The 20,390-nt window shown below is 47.2% G+C and overlaps 1 protein-coding gene across 2 annotated transcripts in view; it reads left to right on the forward strand.

The window, feature by feature from the left end:
* Dcaf5 (DDB1 and CUL4 associated factor 5) overlaps positions 1 to 16,532 on the forward strand; it is a 105,739-nt gene extending 89,207 nt beyond the window's left edge. For both annotated transcript variants that reach the window (XM_005399043.2, XM_005399044.2), the window contains 2 exons: positions 3,378 to 3,505; positions 11,954 to 16,532. In XM_005399043.2, coding sequence (XP_005399100.1) covers positions 3,378 to 3,505; positions 11,954 to 13,723 — 1,898 coding nt within the window. In that variant the 3' untranslated portion in view covers positions 13,724 to 16,532. The remainder of the gene's footprint in view (positions 1 to 3,377; positions 3,506 to 11,953) is intronic.
* Positions 16,533 to 20,390: the final 3,858 nt, after the last annotated feature.

Below are 20,390 nucleotides of genomic sequence, written 5' to 3' on the forward strand. Positions count from 1 at the left end.
GATTCAGCCACCTCCAAAAAGCCCCACCTGTGAGTGTATGAGGCTTGCAGGGGACATGTAGATACAAGCCCTGATAGCTGCCTTGCAAATACTCGGAGCAATGATTCTTTCCTTACCTGTTTGCACCATGACTCTCTTGACTCTATTGACTTCGTTCTCTTTTTCACATTTTCTAGGCACCAGTGGTACCAGTTTGGGTGAGAAGAGAAGGAGAAAAAAACCCTCATGTTAAATTACTAGCAACTGGCCAAAGCTAGTTGCAGTGGTGCACACCTGTAATCCTAGCTACTTGGGATTACAAGCAGCTGAGGCAGAAAACTCACATTTTCAAGGGCAGCCTGGGGAACACAGTAAGACTGTCTCAAGAGGGGGAAAAAAGCTGCCAAGAAGAGAAATCAGATGAGGTGATAGTTAATGAACAAAACCAAAGAAGTGGTCTTTCCATGGTCTGAATTTTCAGACATTGAAACTCTACTTATTTTTTTTTCTTTTCATACTGGGAATCGAACTCAGGACCTTGCACTTGCCAGGAAGGCACTTGTGCCACTGAGCTATGTCCCCAGCCTACTTATTTTTTTAGATCTGAAAGTTAGTGTAATTGTTCTCCATGTAACCTTTGACAGAAAGATTGGTTTGGTCAATGAATTTCTAGTTCTACACAGCTGATTCTTGAAGATAGGAGGCCTTCTGTCTGTCTTCCTTTGGTGTTACTTATTCTGAAATTCTGCTTTTCCCTCCGTGAGTACTTGCTGTGCGTCCACTTTACTTTAGGCCTTATACCAGAGGTTCTTGGTGCAGGAGAAAGTAAGGTAGATCCAGCTCTGTTCCCGTAGGACATTCAGTAAGCTGATGAAATATCCCATGGTGCTGTTGTAGCGCTCGGGATACTGTTGGGTAGAAACCGCCCCCCTCCCCAATTTGATAACTAGCCCATTTGATAGTGCTAGAAAGACTTAAAAATCATTACAAGCCTCTAATTCCAGTCCTATTCAAGCCCTTTTGTCTTCTAAAGGCAATTGATATAATGGAAACCATACTAAGAACTGTAGCCATACAGACTATGGTTCAAATCCTGCCTCTGCCACTTACTTGCTATATAATGTGAGAGAAATCACTTAAATTCTCTGAGTCACTTAAGTTTCTTTATTTGGAAGCAGTAGGATTGAACATGAGGTCTGTCATAAGTTTAACCCAAAGTTTCTTTGCTGGCCACCACCCCGTTGCAGGGGTTGTGGTAGGAATAAGATACTAGAAAAGTAGATTTCAGATTACCGTAAGCAGAAATTCTTGTCAAATCAACATTATCTAGAAAAGAAGTAGACCCAGTGAGCTCCTTTGGGTTTCTGCAAAGCCCTGTATTTAGATAACTATTTCAGTTTCCTTAGATTTCCATAGGTCCCTTTCACTAGTTCTGTCATGTAGTTGTATTTTGACTAGGCCCAAGTCTGTCTCTCTTTCATACACACACACACACACACACACACACACACACACACTAGGCCCAAGTCTGTCTCTCTTTCATACACACACACACACACACTAGGCCCAAGTCTGTCTCTCTTTCATACACACACACACACACACACACACTAGGCCCAAGTCTGTCTCTCTTTCATACACACACACACACACACACACACACACACGCACCCACCCATCCACCCTCCCCTCCCAGGAACAGCACGTACAGACTGTTAAGGGCCTCTCAGCCCAGCCCATGGTACCTAGCACAGTGCTCAACCTGTCCTGGTCACTTTCCCCATTAAAAACGCTCCTGTGTCCTAGTCTTTTTCTCCCTTATTGTTTACTAGCAAGCTTGGTGATACTGGACTGAGATATGAACAGCTTTAAATGTGTTATCCATCATGGATAATTCAAGTATTAATAAAATTAAATACTGTATGGAAAGCTGAGTGTAGTGATATGTGCCTGTAATCTCAGCCTGAGGCAGGAGAATGATCACAGATTTGAGGGCAGGCTGGGCTACATAGCGTGTTCAGGACCATATGTACAGAGTGAAACCCTATCTCAAAAAAAGTTAAATTTGGGAAAACATTTAGGCAAAGGACACAAACCAGTATAGTCTGAAACCTTTTGCCATCCAATCTTTTGCCTTCTTTTTTTTTTTTTTAAATAACCCCGTGGTAGTAGAGGGATTTCTTCCATGCAGCAAAAGAAGAGTTGTGTCGGGAGACTAAAATGAGAAGACAGTGCTAACACAAGGTTATTTCAAGGGAAGAGATACTGTTCCAGTCATCTTCCCCATAGACACAGACATCAGGAAAAGTCGGGGCTGAATGTTGGAGTAGAGTGGGAGTGGGATGGATGCACGGGGAGCAGAAACTACCAGTGATAGTTTGTGCCCTCGTGGTGCCCTGTTCCTGGGAAGGACTAAGAAGCTATTCATGGGTTACATAAATGAACACTCATTAGTTTGTGTCTGGGTGCATCACATTTGCTGTTTGGCCAAGGGCGTCATTGACCTTATGTGTGTCCAGCTGTTGATGACTACCTGGAAAGAACTTGGCTCAGAACTTGGATGCATGGGATATGGATGGATGTGTCACCATTACCAATGGAGTTAAACCTCAGGGTTTATCTCCACCTCAGAAATGATGACATCTTTGGTCTGTGTTACAAGTTCCAGGCCTTCGGTACTTTTTTTTTTATCAGTCACTGAAGCAGAAGTACCGGATGGCCCTTAAAATACAGCTTTCTGTCAGTGGCCTGTTGACTTTCAATCGAGATGTGGTGCTTTTAAGGCTGACTCTCTAATTCAAATTCTTAATCTTTGGGCCCTGCTTATTATGACCTAAATCTCCTTTCTTTACCTTTGTTTTTTTCCTGTTATCAGGGGAGAAAAAGGATTCTCCCCATTATTTTCCCAGTGGGTTGTTTGTTGTTTTTGCTTTTTCCTGTCTTCATCATAGACATTTGGGACAAACAGATCAAAGATGTCTTTTGTGCATTTCCATCATTGTTTCTGGTTCTATTTCTCTGGCTCAGTTCGGTCTATTTTTCTCAGTCAGCATTTTCTAAGGTAATACTTGGATTCTAACTTGAAGATCAAAAACTTAAACATTTGAAATGGCTTTAAAAAATTTTTAAAAAATGAAATGGCTTTGGTTCATTAACAATGGAATTACAGTGGGTGGGTGTGGGCAGTACGAATAGCTAAATAAAGGCTGTTGGGAAGCCATATGCTAAGAGGCGTTTCATCCCTCTTTCCATAGCAACTTTATCTGTAGCACGAAGCGTTTTGCTTCTGGTATAGTTAATAAAGAATTTCAGCTCCTGTTCAGAGCTGTGTGTCTGCCTTTAAATGTTTACTTTCATCCATCTCATCATTTGATTTTTGTGTTCTTCTGTCTCCCCAGGTGGCATTGGCAGGGTGGTCAATGGAGCCTTCATGGTGCTGAAAGGGCATCGATCTATTGTTAACCAGGTTCGATTTAATCCCCACACCTACATGATCTGCTCTTCTGGTGTAGAAAAGATTATCAAGGTGAGGCACCTTCCCCTTCTGTCCTTTAAAGAAATTATTACAGTTCATAATCAGAAGAAACTGAAACAATGTATATAGGACCTCATATCTAAACACACTAAAGGTCTACTAAAATTTGTAATGATTTTGACATATACAAAAATACTGGGAAAGGGACTGGGGATATAGCTCAGCAGCATAAGTGCTTGCTTGGCAAGCCTGAGGTCATGAGTTCAATTCCTGGTACCAAAAAGAAGAAAAAAAATATATTTAAAAAAAAAAAAAAAGAAAATACTGGGAAGTTGATATTAGAAAGTGATTTAAACCTCTTCAGACTTGGGGTTTTGTTTGTTTGTTTGTTTTGTTTTGTTTTGTTTTTGTTTTTGGCACCGGCAAACTCAGGACCTTGCGCATACCAGGCAGGTACTGTGCTGCTGAGCTATATCCCTGGCCCTTCAGAACTGTTCTTAATTGTGGAATTCTTAGTACCTGTAGAAGTATTTTTTTTGTACCAGGAATCGAGCTCAGAACCTCAAGTTTGCCAGGCAGGCATTGTGCCACTGAGCTATACCCCCAGCCTTCAGAACTATTTTTAATAACATTTATTAAGAAGTTTATATATTTTACCATGTATCTGTTTTTTCATTAGAAGTACTATTTGTACCTTTATGTGTTACACAATTCTACAGAAAAGAGCAGATGGCTTTTCTTTTACTTGTTGTGAATAGAACTACATATACATGAATACATTTTTATATCTTACATATATGTGCTTACATAGTTATGTGTATGCTTATATATGTTCTTTAAATACCTCTTTGTGCATATAGGCAACTATCAAACTTGGCTGTTTGTGTGGTAGAGGCCATACAGGTCTCAGCCTGATGACCTTGGAGATATCTTTGAGTCTAAAGACCCATTGCTTCCAGGTAGCCTCAGCCTATAACCCTAGAACCATTTAAAAGCTAATCACTTTGGAAAACAAAGAAAAAACAAAAATCACCAGGCACTGAAACAAAGATGGTGGCTTCCAGATATTACTTTGTGTGCTGTTAAATTTCTAGTGGCCTTCCATCTTGAATAGGGTGAATTCTGCTTTCTACCCCTCACTGGGAGTTAGGAGAACTATTATCCCTTTTAGTATACACTGTCCCTCCATACCCTGTTGGCATTAATTGTTGTCCTGATATGTCATAGGTATAACAAGTGATTGAGATACAACAAGTGATTGTCAGAACCGTGGCTACATTGTCTCGGGATATTAAAAAAACCTGCATGTAGTTGTGATAGAGACTGCTTGGATGTGAATATTAAACATTCTAACTGCATATCAGTTGAATAAACTTACCTTGGCCAAGGAATATTTTTATAGCTGCGAGAGAGGGGGATCCTCCCTGGCCAGTGTCCACACAAGGGTCCACTGCCCATCACTCACATTCCAGTTGTTCATAACCCTTTGTCCACATCTGAGGAACTGAGCACGGGGAAGATGATGAATTTGTGAGGACCCTGTGGTAACTTGACTTTTAAGTAAAGATAAATTACATTCTTCCCCATGGGGCTGGGGATTTAGCTTAGCGGCACAGCGCCTGCCTGGCAAGCGCGAGGTCGTGAGTTCAATTTCCAGTACTGGAAAAAAACAAACAAAAAAAAATTATATTCTTCCCCAAAATGTTAAAAAGTCCCTAATTTTTTTCTTAAAATGAGAAAGGATTCAAAAGGAAAGTAACCTGAGAGAAGTTTAAGAGAAAAGTAAAAACTGGTTTGTGATGACTTAGTTAAATCAAGTTGTATTTGATGACAGGAAATAGCTATCAGGAATAAAATATTGAAGCTGGGCTTGGTGGCCCACACCTGTAATCCCAGCTGTTTGGGAGGCTGAGGAAAGACAGCAAGTCTGTGGCAACCGAGAAAGACGGTGTCCCAAAATAAAAAGGGCTGGGGATGCAGCTCAGTGGCAGAGCAACCCCAGTTTGGCCCCCAGCACCACACAAAAAAAGCCAGGAATGAAACATTGATGCCAGGGTCAGTGATGCACATCTGTGATCTCAGCTCCTCAGCAGGCCTGCACCTGGCCTTGGCAACATAGTGAGCCCCCCATTTCAAAAAGGGGGGCTAGAACATTAGTCTGTGGTCAGTATTTTTATTTGCCTTTAGTCCATCTTCCTCTGCTTAAGCTTTGTTAGCTCTAGAGACCAGGGCTAGCTTTCATGGCTGTACTTGTTTCCCCAGAGGGACACAATAGAACCTCAAGAATATTTTTACCAACTTTTCTTTTTACAGTTAATAAAATTTAAATGGTAAGTTAACTGTTTGAGGTCACACAGTTAATTAAGGGTAAAGCTAGGCTAGAACCCTGTCTTTTGTGCCACCACATTGACCATGCTAGGGCAGTGGGCAGCCTGATTTGATCATTTCTGTGTCCTTCACTCTCTGGCCTGTGACTCTTGGGTTGGCACTGTAACGTATCCTCTCTAGGCCCGCTGACGTCAGTCTCTTTCTTAGAGCGCTCTCTACTTGGGCATCTCCTTTAGAAGAGAAATTCCTTCTTGGCTGCTCATTCTGGGGTGCTTCTGTGCTAAGTCTCCGCAGTTACTGTTTAGTCAACTAAAGTCCTTACCCTAAAGGTCATAGGTTGGAAACTAGCCAAGTTCTTAAGAAAGAAAAGAAAATATTTTCTCTGTGAGGTTATCCAGACGGCTCTCTGGAGCTTACTGCTCGGGTTCCCATAGGAACCAGCAGGCGTGTTTAGCCATTTGAAACTTAAGTCTGCATAGATGACCATAATGAGAGGGAAGGCAAAAAGCTTTGAAGTTCCCAGCCTCGCTGTCTCACAGGTATCTTCCCCATTCACTGTCTAGTTGGGAATTATGCAGCATTAAAAGCATTACCAGTGCCAGGCCTGATGGCGCATAACTACGATCCCAGCACTGTGGGAGGCTAATGCAGAGAGGTCATGAGTTTGAGGCCAGCCTGGACAACACGGTCTCAAGACACCAGAAAGCACTGCGGGAGGGCGAGGAAGGAGACAGATGCGTCTGAGTGCAATGCTGGCCTCATCTGCGTACTGGAGTTCCCGCCCTTGCCTGTGCCTGTATGACCCTGAAGGGCTGTTGGGTTTTGGCACCTAGACTGTCTACCATGTGTGAAGTGAGGGCTTGCCACCCGAGAGTGCCGTGGGAATTACCTGGCCTGACAATTTTTATTTTAATAACTGTCACTTTCATGCTTGCTACTTCTGAGGTCAGTAGCGCAAACAGCGTCAATAATACCGTGTTCTGATCCAGCTGAAGACCTGATCCTTACTCTCCACTCCCCTCCTTCCTGTCCTTCATCCTTCATGGCCACCTTTTAGCCTGGAGAAGAGACTGTTAATAGGGCCAGCCTCTTTTCCCCCTTAACAGCTCTTCTAGGGGCTGGGGATATAGCTCAGTGGCATAAGTACCTGCCTGGCAAGCACGAGGTGGTGAGTTCCATCCCCGGTACAGGGGGGGAGGGGGGGACAGCTCTTGTAGATCCCCACACTTAGCAAAAAGATTGGGTTTGCTTTATAGTTACATGAGGCAAATCCTGGCCTTTTTTCCCCCAAAAAGCCCAGTATTCATTTATTCACCCCATATTTGTGATACGTGCCATTGTGCTAGATCTTGTGGGGAATGTGAGGATAAAGAAAGGCAGTACAGTTCTCCCTGTGAATTGATGACTCAGTAGAACAGACAAGAAATAAAGGTACTGAGAAATGAAGTGGGTACACAAGAGATACAAAGTACTGTGAGGAGGGAGCAATTTTTCTCATGGGGTAATTTCTGTATAGGTTAATATTTGAGCTCAATTTTGATGAATGGATAGACTTCCAAACAAAGGACAGAAGGTGAGGAGTATATCATTGAATCCACAAGTATTTAATCACCACCTACTGTGTGCCCAGTGTTGTGCTTATGAATAAATGCTTGGAAACAGTGGAGAACCTAGTGAGAAAATGATCATGCTGGGCCTAGGAGAGGAAGACAAAAGAGGAAGTACAGCTGGGGAAGCTAGGCTAGGAAAGGGCCTAGGAAGGTGGGCTGGGGAGGCCCAGAGGGTCTTGGAAGCCACATTAGAGAGAGTAACAAGCTCTCGAATATCAATTTAGGATCTTATCTGTGCATGTTTACTTGGTAGATGGACAAACGCTGAATTTGGTATAATAGTGCAAAGAGCGGAGACGGCTTAGAACTGCTACATCAAGTGTGTTTGTTCTGGTCACTTGGTGGTGCAAACACTTGACACTTAATTTCCTTCCATTTGGCTGGTATCTGAATAAAAATTGAAGTTCATCCTTTTGCTCAGCAGCCCTTGAGCTACACTCTTTGTTAGGCTTAGAGAGAAAGCTGTCCATCCCTCTTCCTTTTCTCAGAACCTTACCCAGGAGGCAGACCTAGCCACATTTAGTAGCTAACAGGAAGTCACTTTTTGTTTTGTTTCATGTGTTTTTGTGATACTGGGAACAAAACCCAGGGGTGTTCTACCACTGAGCTATTTCCCCAGCCCTGTTTTTATTTATTCATTTATTTTTGTTTTTTTGAGACAGGGTCTCGCTATGCAATTCAGGCTGTCCTTGAGCTCAGTTGTAGCCCAGGCTGGTCTCAAACTTGGCAGTGATCCTCCTGCCTCAGCCTCCTGAGTGCTGGAATTACAGGCGTGTGCCGCCACCCTACCTGGCTCTTTATTTTTTATTTTAAATTGGCCATGCAGAACTCAAATTTGCACTTCTCTTGCCTCAGCCTTGCTCTGAGCTGGGATTATAGATGTGTGCCACTGTCCCTGGCTAGGAAATTGGGGCTTTTGTTGTCATTGTTATTCTTCACATTCCTTTGTTTCTAGTTCAAACAGTACAGGTGCTTATGCCACTGACTTTTGGAGTTAAAAAATAAACAGTTTCACAAATGTTTGAAACTGATGTTTTAAAGATGATGACCAAGATAATAAGGATAGTCAGTACTTTGATGTTCAAGTCTCTCTGAGAGTAGGTCTCAAGCTCTCTGGTTACTGTATTCACTTACAAAAGAAAGTACTGGGTCTGTTGGTGCTTGGGTATTAAGTGATGTCATTTCGTAGTTCTCATTTCTGCAGACAAGAAACAGGCTTTCAAGAAAGGGTGAAATCATTGCCCAGGACCGTAGCGCATGGTGGGGCCAAGGTTCCCATCTGCTTCCACAGCTCTCTGCTGCCTCTCCCGTGAGGTGGACCCTCACTGCCCGAGATTGCACTGAATTTTAGGAATGGTTGCGATCCATCAAATCCACTGTCTAGGGGAGGGAGCTGAATCCTCCCACAAGGCCACTAGCTAGCTAGGAACTGAGTGGGAACTCATACTCCAGTCTCCTGCCTCTTGGTCATGTTTTGTTGCATCAACCTAAGCTTTAGGAATTAAAAGTTTACTTCAGCTTAATACATTCTAGAGCCCAAGTAAAAGCTAACTTTCTGTGTTACAGTTTTCATTCCTGAAGTGAAAACATGGGGGATATCAGGTAGATTAGAACCTCAAACGTGGCCCTGGCCTGGGAATTAGTTGGGCCAGCATCTCACCATTATTATTTTGTACTTTGTTGGTAAGTTCTGAATTATTATGACAGGACAAATAGATGTATCTTCATATTAGAGAATATTATTAATAACATGTTACCTTTTAATATTGGGAAGATGAGAGACTTGGCTCAGAATTAAGAAGAAGCAGCCAGGTGTGGTGGCACACACCAGTAATCCCAGCACGGAGGCTGAGGAAGGAGCATCTCCACAAATCCAAGGCCAGCCTGGACTACATAGTTCAAGGCCAGCCTGAACTGCTTGGCAAGGCACTATCTCAGAAAAACAAAAACAAACAAACCAAAAAAGAATTAAGAATAAGATCCCCCAAAAAATTTTAAGAAGGTTGCCTTTTGTTTTGTTTTTTGAGACAGGGTCTCGCTATGCAGTTCAGGTGGCCTTGAGCCCACTTTGTAGCCCAGGCTGGTCTCGAACTCACAACAGTCCTCCTGCCTCAGCCTCTCAAGTGCTGGGATTACAGGCGCACGCCACCATGCCTGGCTCCGAAGTTTGCCTTTTGAATCCTCACCTTCCTTTCTAAACCGTCAGACTTACGCATTTGCACATCTTTTTGCAGAGACCGTCATCTGCTATAGCTCAAGCCTGTGCTAGAGACCTTGTCTAAATGTTTCCCAAACATTGGGTCTCACAAAGATTTTGAGACTCGCTTCAGACAAACTTTTTTTTTTTTTTTTTTTTGCTATTTTATACTAACTGTATTTTAGCATTTCTTAAAGCTGATTCTTCTCTGCTTACCATTGAGTGCTTATTAAAAATGCATGTGCTATGGGTAAGGTGGTGCACACCTGTAATCTCAGTGACTTGGGAGGCTGAGGCAGGGGGATTACAAATTCAAGGCCAGCCTGGGCAAGTTAGCAAGATATGTTAAGCTGGGTATGCTGGTACATACCTGTAATCCCAGTAGCTCAGGAGGCTAAGGCAGGTTCAAGCCTAGCCTGGGCAAATTAGTGAGCCCCTATCTCAAAAAATATAAAAGGACTGGAGATGTAGCTCAGTGCAAAGGCACTGAATTCAGTCCCCAGTATAAATTAACCAAAAACAAAAGAAGGGCTAGGGACATAGCTTTGTAGACCAGTGATAGAGTGCTTGCTTAGCATGACCAAGGCTCTGTATTCAAGTGGTGCCAAAAGAAAAAAAAAAAAAAAAATTCAGCTCAGGAGGCTAAGGCAGGAAGATCATATAAATTGGAGGCCAAACCCGGCCACATTCGAAGACTTTGTCTTAAAATTTAAAAGGCTTGGGGTTGAGGGTGGCCTGGCATGAGTGAAGCCCTGGGTTCCATCCTCAGTACTGCGCCCCCCCTGCAGCGTAGTCCTGGCACTTGTCTGTAACTTACTTGAGTCTCTAAGACTGGAGCTTTGGAGTCAGTGTTGCAGTTACTCTCCTGCTGATTCTTGAACACTCCAGAGTGTGAGAAAGCTAAGACTCCTGGGTTAGATTGTGAAGCTGGAGGGGAGCAAACAGCCACGGGGTTGTAGACCAGGCAGGAGCAAAACTGAAGGAAAATGAACCCGAGTTGGGAACTGACGGGGGGAAGCAGCTCCAGGTTTCCTCAGCCCCCTTTGGACTGGGAGTCCTCCAAAGAGATGATCTCCCGGAAGTTGTCCACCAGTCATAGCGGCGATGAGCCTCAGCGCAGTTCCCACAGAAGGTGAACTGTGCTCAGGTACCCTTGGGGAAACAAAACCTTGGTCCTGTGAGGATGGGGCACGAGGGGCCACTGCTGTCAGGGTCGGATGCCATCTAAAGATAGGCACCAGTCTGTCAGGCAAGAAAGTTGCCTGGAATTTCATTGAGTTGCCATGGCTACATGCTGATGTAACTGAGCTTCTCTGAGGACCAGTCTGGCAGTTAGGTGGAACTAATCATTCTCCTGTGCAGTGACAGCTTAATTGCCCCGTGAACTGGATTTTTGCATAACTTGTCCAACGTGTAAAGTTGGGCCTTTAAATCAGACAGACCTGAGTTGGAATCCTAGCTTTGCCACCTTTTCACTGTGCACCACGTCCCTAACGAGGGGGCACAGGAGTGATAAAGGGTGGGGCTGCAGTCACCGCTCTCGGAGGGGTGTGTCTTACCTATTCCTGCAGCTAAGAGAGAAGTGGGGGAGCAAGCCAGCAGCTCCCTGGTTAAAGAACCCAGTCTCCTGGGTAACTGGTGCCTGGGTGTCCCGAGAGGGAGCTGCAGTGTAGGCAGTCACTATTCTTACCTGGTCCCGGCAAGCAGTGCCCATTAGTTGAAAACAGCAGTGTCGCAGTTGGGGAGAAGTGGAGTCTAGGCCGAAACACTGCTGTAAGGGGGCTCGCTGAGGCTGTGTTCTCACTCGGGAGAAGTGTGCCTCCCCAGGCACGATTCAACCTTGTGGAAACTTCCGGCGTAGCGGCCAGCCTGCACAGAGACGCCCTTCACCCTCTGAGTCTAAGGTAATAGTGCTCAGGCTGCTAACTAAGGAAGCTGAAGGGTGGGAGATGTGAGAAAGACAGGTGTGATTATCCTGGACCTAGAGACGCAACCTGGGTCTCCTGGCATGGGATTATGCCTATATTTCAGACCAGGCTTTTTCTCACATCTTTTTCTGGAAACCTGTTTTCATGTGCAACTCACCTGAGCAAGTCTGGCAAAGTTTTGTGTTTTTGTTCTTTTTTGGGGGGCGGGTGAGACAGGGTCTCACTATGCAGCTCAAGCCAAGCTGGAATTTGTGATCCTCCTGCCTCAGCCTCCTGAGTGCTGGCTGGCATTGTACAGGCCTACTGCCACCAGCAGTAGCTAGAAAATATAAAGATGGGAAAGGCCTGGGGAAACCCTGCCTTGGTGTGCTTTATTACCACCAGCTATGGCATTCTTTCCAGTCAGTTCTGCTCGCTCTTGTCTTCATCTGTGCAGATCTGGAGCCCATACAAGCAGCCGGGGTGTACTGGAGACCTCGATGGCCGCATTGAGGATGATTCCCGTTGCCTGTACACCCACGAAGAGTACATCAGCCTGGTGCTGAACAGTGGGAGTGGCCTGTCCCACGACTATGCCAACCAGTCCGTCCAGGAGGACCCCCGGATGATGGCCTTCTTTGACTCCCTGGTCCGCCGGGAGATCGAGGGCTGGAGCTCGGACTCGGACAGTGACCTCAGCGAAAGCACTATCCTCCAATTACATGCAGGGGTCAGCGAGCGCTCGGGCTATACTGACTCAGAGTCCTCAGCCTCGCTGCCCCACTCCCCACCCCCCACTGTGGACGAGTCGGCTGACAGCGCCTTCCACCTGGGACCCCTGCGGGTCACCGCCACTCCTGGAGCAGCATCTGCCCCGCCGGCACCTGCCTGTGAAGACGCAGCCTCTCGCCAGCAGCGCCTCTCAGCTCTGCGGCGTTACCAGGACAAACGCCTCCTGGCCCTGTCCAACGAGTCAGATTCGGAGGAGAACGCCTGTGAGGTCGAGCTGGATACAGACCTCTTTCCCCGTCCTCGCTCCCCCAGCCCTGAGGATGAGTCCAGCAGCTCCAGCAGCTCCAGCAGCTCAGAGGACGAGGAGGAGCTGAATGAGCGCCGAGCCTCCACCCGGCAGCGGAACGCTGCACGGAGGAGGCAGAAGTCACTTCGGGAGGAGAGGCCCGGTGCCCCTGCCAAGCCCACCAGCACCTACATTGGCGAGGACAACTGCGACTACCCGCAGATCAGAGTGGACGACCTCTCCTCCTCCCCAGCCTCCTCCCCAGAGCGGAGCACTTCCGCCCTGGAGATGCAGCCCAGCCGGGCATCACCAACCTCGGACATAGAATCAGTTGAGCGAAAGATTTATAAAGCTTACAAATGGCTCCGTTACTCCTACATCTCCTACTCAAATAACAAAGATGGAGAAACCTCCCTAGTGGCAGGGGAGGCGGATGAAGGGAGAGCAGGAACCAGCCACAAGGACAGTCCTGCCCCTTCTTCTAGTAGAGAAACCTCTCTGAGCACAGCCTTGGCCCAGAGGAACCAGGACCCGCCCCCGGAAGGCTGCAGCAAAGATGTGTGTAAAGAAGGGACATCCACTAGAAGTCCCGCCAGTGGCCCAGGCCACGAGCACAGCAGCCACCCTCGGGCAGAGGCACCGGAGGGCCCCTCTCAGGACACTAACAATGGGGGCTCTGTAGAATACTCTTTTGAAACCAAGAAGCTCAACGGAAAGGCCCTGAGCAAGGCCTTGAGCAGCCGGGCTGAAGAGCCACCCTCTCCCCCTGTCCCCAAGGCCTCTGGCTCCGCTCTCGGCAGTGGCCCTGGCAACTGTTCTAGGACCCAGTCGGATGACAGTGAGGAGAGGAGCCTGGAAACCATCTGTGCCAACCACAACAATGGATGCTTACACCCCCGGCCCCCTCACCCCCACAACAATGGGCAGAACTTCGGAGAGCTGGCGGCAGTAGCCTGCTCTTCCCCAGGACACTCTGGCGTTGACCTTGATAACTCGCCCCTGCCGGGGACTCTCGTACAAAAAGATTGTTGTGGGTCCGGAATGGCCTGTGAGACCCCCAGTGCTGGAACAAGAGAGGACCCCACTGACACCTCAGCCACAGACAGCAGCAGGGCTGTTCATGGCCACAGTGGCCTCAAAAGGCACCGAGTTGAGTTAGAAGACACAGATTCAGAGAATTGCTCCTCAGAGAAGAAACTAAAAACATGATAAATACAAAGGGAAAACAAAGCTACAAAAAGTAGCTTTACAAAAAATATTCTTGTTTAGTGAATACAGCAGAGAGGAAAAAGTATTAAAGGCGCATAAAACCAGGGCCTGAAGTTGTGTGTCTGCTGCTGCTCCCTTCTGTTCAATCTCAGCCAGGGTCTGAAGGTCCTGCTGGCCATCGATCTGTGTCATGCTAAGAAAGGGGAAAGGCCCGGTCACTCCCTTCTAGAGAGACAGGAGCATAGTGCACCTGCGCAGGGGTCACTGAAAGTCCTGTTGAGGTGTGTGATTGGTTCTCCTGTGTGTGCACTGGCACTTGAGCTCACTGTCTCGCAAGACTGTTCTTTTAGTCGTCCATCAGCAAGGACCTGGGGGTCTGTAGGTCCTGCCATCTCGCCCCGTTCACATGTTGGAGAGTTCAGGTATTGAGGAGTGCCTGGTAGATGAGATGGTGCAGCCATCTCACTTGTAGGTTTATACTGGAGAATAGAAACAGGCCTTCAGTCATTGGCTGTGCTGGAGAGGAAATCATGGTTCCTTTCTTAAACCTCCCGTGTTTTCTCTAAGTAGCGCTTCTTCATTGAAGATATAATGTGGAGATACTAAAGGGGAGGCATTTCTAGTGCTAGAAGGAGGTTAGCACTTAAGATCAGATTCAAGAACATACAGATCCCGGATGAACTCATCGTTTGCGAATTGAGCAGTGCCATGATACGTCATAAATTACAACCGGTCATGGATAACACACTTTAACCAGTTAGGTGCTAGTTCCTAAGAGACACTCGAAAGGCCAGGTGCTTGCTTGGCTCTGTCTGGTGGAGACAGGCACACTAAAGAAGGGGAAAGGCAGCTTTCCAGAGCTTTGTGTCCAAACTACTGCTGTGGGCGTTAGAGAAGTGTTGATGAAGAAATGTAGTAAAGAGCAGACTGGTACTATATTTTTAATTCAACCCTAAACCGTTGGTCAGAATTGGAGGGACTGTGTCTTCCCTCATGCTTGCGGTTGACAGAGGCTGTGGTATTTTAACTGAACTTTGCAGAGCAGTAGGCATCTCTTAAAGTGACAGATTTTTTTGAGTAGGCCTGGTAAGAGGCAGAGGGTGTGGGAGGGGAGTCTGGTTTAACTCCTGGCGCCCAAAAGAAATTCAGTTCTGTTGAGGTAGGTAATGTTTGAGAGGGGGAAGGGCCAGGGAAGACTTTAGCATTGCAGTGGTGGTGGTTACAGTTACTCAGTTATCAGCGAGGGGTGTGCAAGACAGGAAGATCTAATAAGAATGGTCGGATGTCTTACTGGCACAGACATCAGAAAGGCAGAATACTGGCAAGAAATGAGGGAGAGAGAGAACAACAACTTTTCTTGAGCGCAAAGGTACTAGGCAACTAGGAGCGCGGCTGGGGTTGGCACAGAGAAGAGCTAATGTGCGGCTGGCATAGCCTCGGTGACCCAGCGTTCTTTTAGATAAGGGCCTGTCCTGCTGGAACTGGAGCCAAGGGCAGACAACCTGTGGAGGCTGAAGACTTGGATGAAGTCAGACGCTGGGGGAGGGAGTTCATAAGAGGACGGGGTTGGTGTAAGCCAGGAAGAGCTGCCGTCTTGCTCAGCTCTGCGGAGGGGAGGGCGTGCTAGTGTATGTGTGATGGGGCCGGGTGTGAGCACTGTCGGGGAAGGCGTGTGAGTGTGGACAGTTCAACACCTGGACTCTTACTGGCGGAGTGGAACAGTAATTCTGTGACCAATATTAGAATTACTTCAGGTTTGTAATTAAAACGGTTCTATGATTTGTCTTTAACTACTCACAGATAATTGTAAATTCTGGTTTTATAAGCCCAAGTTATTTTACATTTGCTTTTCCAAAATGTATTAAATTGGAATTTTGTAATCCTTTATATACAAAAAAGATGCAACCACTCGGTGTGTGTTTCTCTTCCCCTTCTTAGTCAGCATACCCAGTCCTTAGGTTTTACTTTAGGTTCATTTAATCAGCAGGTAGCCTCTTCTGACTTCTGATTCTCTAAAGATAATCTGCATATCTTCCTAGAGAATAAAGAAGTAGCACTTCCTTGGGAACTAGCTAGTGGTAGTTACAGTTCCCAAATGAGTAGTCTTTCATGTGAAAAGCTGTTATCATTTGAGTACTCAAAAGAGAAGGCGGAGTGCCCTTTGATTACCATTAGAAGCCAAGAAAGACTGTTTTTAGAAGGAAGCCTTCTGTCCTTGGGGAGAGACTTCCCAGTGCCACAGGTTCAGCTCAGCGGCAGAGAGGCCCGGAATACTCGGCAGGGCAGGCTGGGGAATGGACGCTTCTGTAGCCACTCTGTCCTCCTGGAGATCCCTGTGTTCTTGGTCCTGGAAACAACCTGTTCCAGAGTCCTTTTGCCTAAACTACTGTAGAATTGAGGCTGCAACTGTCGAGGTGTGTTTAATCCCCAAATTCTTCATGGTAAGTATCTTCCCCAGCAAGGCAGGTGGCACTGATTGAATTAAGATCAATTTGGAAGTGCGTCTTGTGTTTTTGTCTGCATTCAGTACATACAGTTTTTAAGTGGAGGATCCAGATATGTAAAACTTTTTCTCCGCTTTATTTCCCACCTGGTTTTGTAAATGATTTCTGAGGGCAATAGGTAAATGAGTTGTTGGCTTGGGACAAATGAAGTTTGCAGCTGTGCTTGATGTAATAAGCCGAGTCTCTCGTTGTCTGTCAAGGTGCCTTCCTCTGCTGAAGCCTTACCTCCTCACAGCCCGGCCTCTTCTCGCCCAGCGACATCCACTCTTCTCTTGTGTATATGCAAATAAACCTGTTACTCACTTCTCCGGCTTCCTCTTCTCTTCCAGGGAAGATTTGGTCGCTTAGACACCCTTCCGTCTCTCTTTGTTTCTCGTTTTAATTCTTACCCAGCTGGAAACTTGATTCAAAGCCACGTTGAAGATTAGAAGACAAACTATGTTTGTGACAATGGTCATTGTCTCTTCTAGGTACTGGGACAAAGGTCACATCTGACAGCAAAATGTGGGCTAGGGAGGTGATATCTGGACTTGGTCTTCTTTCCCAGGCTCATGGAGACCCAGGAGGTGAGACCCTGGAACTGACATTTCTAACAGATGTAATTTCGGGAGCATTGCAGTAAAGGGACGAAAGAGCTTCCCACAGAATGTTTTCTGATGTGTCCCAGTTGCTTTTCCTGACTTGCCTCAGGCATACATTGCACTTTGATTCTTAAGGAGAAAAAATTCACACTGCCTATGTGTAGTAAGGCCACCTACCACAATTACCTGCATATTCTTGTGAACTAAGACTCTTGTCAAGAAAACAGGTACTTCCAAAGGAGAACTGTCCTTACTGTGTGGCCCGAGTAGGCCATGTGCCGGGTGAAGTCCTAGACTTGCCTCAGCAGCAGGATAATGGCTTTGACAAGTTGCATGGTTCTCTCTGTGGGATGTTCCACTCAAGAGTGCTCACTGGCCCCCTGAGTACCCATAATGGAATGAAATGACATGAATTCAAATCAATTAAAAGCGATTTTTAATTTTTTAAAAGAACTAGTGCTGGGCTGGGGGGTATAGCTCAGCTCAGCACCTGCTTGGCAAGTGTGAGGTCCTGAGTTCGATTCCTGGTACCAAAAAAAAAAAAAAATGAGTGCTTTTTACATGAAAGTGTAAATGAAAAGAAAAATCTTCCCATCTGCACCCTAATGGCTGTCATTATTAGTAGAGTTACGCGATGCTTTTCAAGATGGAGACTTACAGGCAATCAACCTTCAGGGTACCCTGCAGTAATATGGCTCGGAGCAAGCAGGAGTTACTTCAGTTCACAGCGGGCTTGCTTAGGCTCAGCAGAAGGGTCCTGCAAGCTTATGTTGAAATGGTGGGCCAGGGACATAGCTCAGTGGCACAAGTACCTGCCTGGCAAGCGCAAGGTTGAAAAGAGGAAATGGTTTATCCAGTCTTTGAACTTACATTGGGAAATGGCTCCTTTTGTGAACCCAAAGCCATGGGCTCATGGACTAATAGAGCTGAAGTACAAACTACTGGCTTCAGGTCTCAGTCTACCTCTCAGTATCCCACCAAAGGTAGAGACAAACACGTGAGGTACGTGGGGACCCACGGAAAGTCCTCAGGCGTGCAGTTCTTGTGGTCTGGGGAATTGGGGTGAGGGCTTAGGAAGACTGCAATGGAAGGATGAAGTGGTAGGTGGGCTCAGCAGCTGCCTGGATCCATGTAACGTGTTCAGCGTGCGTTAGGATTGGCCCCTAAAACAGTTGGTCACTCAGGATTCTCCAGCCAGGATCCCCAAGTACAGCCCCCAATCTACAGTGGAAGTCAGTACAAACGCAAGACTGATTTGGAGAAAGTACCTGCAGATCTCTTGTCTAAAATGCATAAGGAGCGTGGGGGAAGGGGAGAAGTTGTGTAACAACCTGAACACCAACATCCGTAAACTGCACCAAACACATATGCGTCCGCACACTTGTAACCCCAGCACTCTGGGAAACGGCAGGAAGATTGCAAAGTTCGAGCGACTTTGTGAATTAGCAAGAACCTGTCTTAAAATTGTAAAAAGGGGGCTGGGGATTTAGCTCAGCGGCACAGCACCTGCCTGGCAAGCGCAAGGTCGTGAGTTCGATTCCTGGTACTGGAAAAAAGCCAAAAAAAAAAAAAAAGTAAAAAGAGCTGGAGATGTAGCTCACTGCAAAAGCTCAGTCCCCAGTACCACGAAAAACAAAGCAATTTAAAAATGTGAGTGTGCGGTCATTGATGATTGGTATGGGCTTTCAGAAAGCCGTTCGCATCCCTCTGCTTTATTTTCTCTGTGTGTCTGAGCCAGTGTCTTCTAACGTTTAGTTTCTCCAGGCCCCCACCACAGACATCAAGGTGAAGTTCTGTTCCTCTCCAGAGAGACCTGTGGACAGTGGGGACGGCCCTGAGCCAAGCTCAGGCTGATTGCAGTGAGGTACAAGAGCCTCCTGTGCCTCTGGGGACAGGAGCAGTGATCTCAACTCAGTCGGGTTCCACCCAGGTTCCTGGTGCTGAGTGCCCGCCAGACCCCACCATCCGTTGTCCTTGAACTCTCGCAGGTGCCCACCGTGGCGGCGGAGCCAGGAGGTCTGGCAGGTGTACAACTGCTCCGAGCCTCAGACCCCTCCATAAAATAGGGAGAGCGGGCCTGTCTAGGCACATTTCAGAGGGTCTAGTGAGCACACCCACAGTATAAGCTGTATAGAAGAGGAAGATAGCCAAGCGCCCCAGCCACTAGGGGGCTGAGACAGGAAGGTGGCTTGAGCAGCCACCCTGGCAACATGGTGAGACCCTGTCTCCAAAATTGTGTGTGCGTGCGTGCGTGTGTGTGTGGCCCATTGGTTGTAGATACCACGGGGAAGGCTTTTCTGGACGGGATCTGCCAAGAAACATTAAGTTTAGAGAAAGACAGAACTGCATAGTACAAGACTTAACCTGGAATGGCAGGAAAAGAATAAATTACCCCGTCACGGTGGACCTGACAGGGCTGACTTGGATGCCAGTGGTGAGAGGAAGGAGCTTAAAGGAAGGCTAGCTGACAGCTCATAGGCCCTTGCTCTGAGAGCAAGTCTGCAGGAGCTGGAGTAGGAGTGGCAGATTGTACTAAGCCAGTCTTAACGTGGTGCTGGGGATGACCCAGACCTCAGGAGCTGGAACAGCAGAGACGTTTTCTGGCCTTCAGAGCTGAAGTGCTCTGACTGGGCATTGGGCCAGCCCCAAGAACCGGAAAGTGGGCAGGCCATGGAAAAGCACCGTGCGTGCCAAAGGACTGCTGACCAGAGCTTTCCATGTGGGGGTGGGGGTGCAGTAAAGTACTCTAAAATATGGTTCAAGAAGAAGCTAAGCCACAAACAACCAACAGGGATGAAGTCTGAGGAGGCCAAAAGGGAAAAGGATCAGAGTTCCCTGCCGGCCCCTAAGCACTCAGGACCGCGCAGGAGATCCAGCAGCACACGCGGCCCTTGGAGAGGGCAAGCAGACAACCGTGAGCCGGGAGGGCTTTGCGTTGCTGGTGGAAAAGCAGTGGGATGACACTTGGGGGAAAGCATTTCAAATAAAACATCAGCCAGAAGAGAAGCCAGAGCCCAGCGGAAGAGACAGGGTGGGCACGGAAGAGTCAGTGCTTAGAGAAGCATTGCGAAGCTGACTCCGAAGGAGGGAGAGGGTCAGGAGCTGCAGCATCCGGTTCTGCGCCTTCATTCTGGGCATGGAGAGGCTGAGGGCCGTTAGCGGTGGGCCTGGCACTGAGGGTGCTGCTCTCGCGTCTTGCTGCTTCCTGGATGCGGGTCTTGGGAGGAGAGGCGCTGACCTGACCTCCCTACCTGTGTGGCTGCAGCTGGGGCTTCAGCTGTGTGCAGCTGTAGTCAGGGACGGAAAATGGCCTGTAAAGGGGCAGGATGAACCGGGGAGAGCCTCTGGCGAAGAAAGAGAGTCAACTGAGCTGGAGGCAGGACCCCCCTTGCCCCAGAAAATCAACACAGTGGCCTTGCACTCTGCTGTGGCTCTCACCGGCCTGCAGCACGCCGGTTGCCGAATGCTGACCTCCTGTGTCAGCGTCCAGGAGATGTAAATAAACCCTTTGGGTGACTTTCAGTGAAGAGCAGTAAACATGCTGGGGACTCGAAGCAAACACAGAAAGACCAGAGGGTGAGA

This window comes from Chinchilla lanigera, unplaced genomic scaffold (assembly GCF_000276665.1).
Source record: "Chinchilla lanigera isolate Chin_1 unplaced genomic scaffold, ChiLan1.0 scaffold00065, whole genome shotgun sequence".
Classification (NCBI taxonomy): Eukaryota; Metazoa; Chordata; class Mammalia; order Rodentia; family Chinchillidae; genus Chinchilla; species Chinchilla lanigera.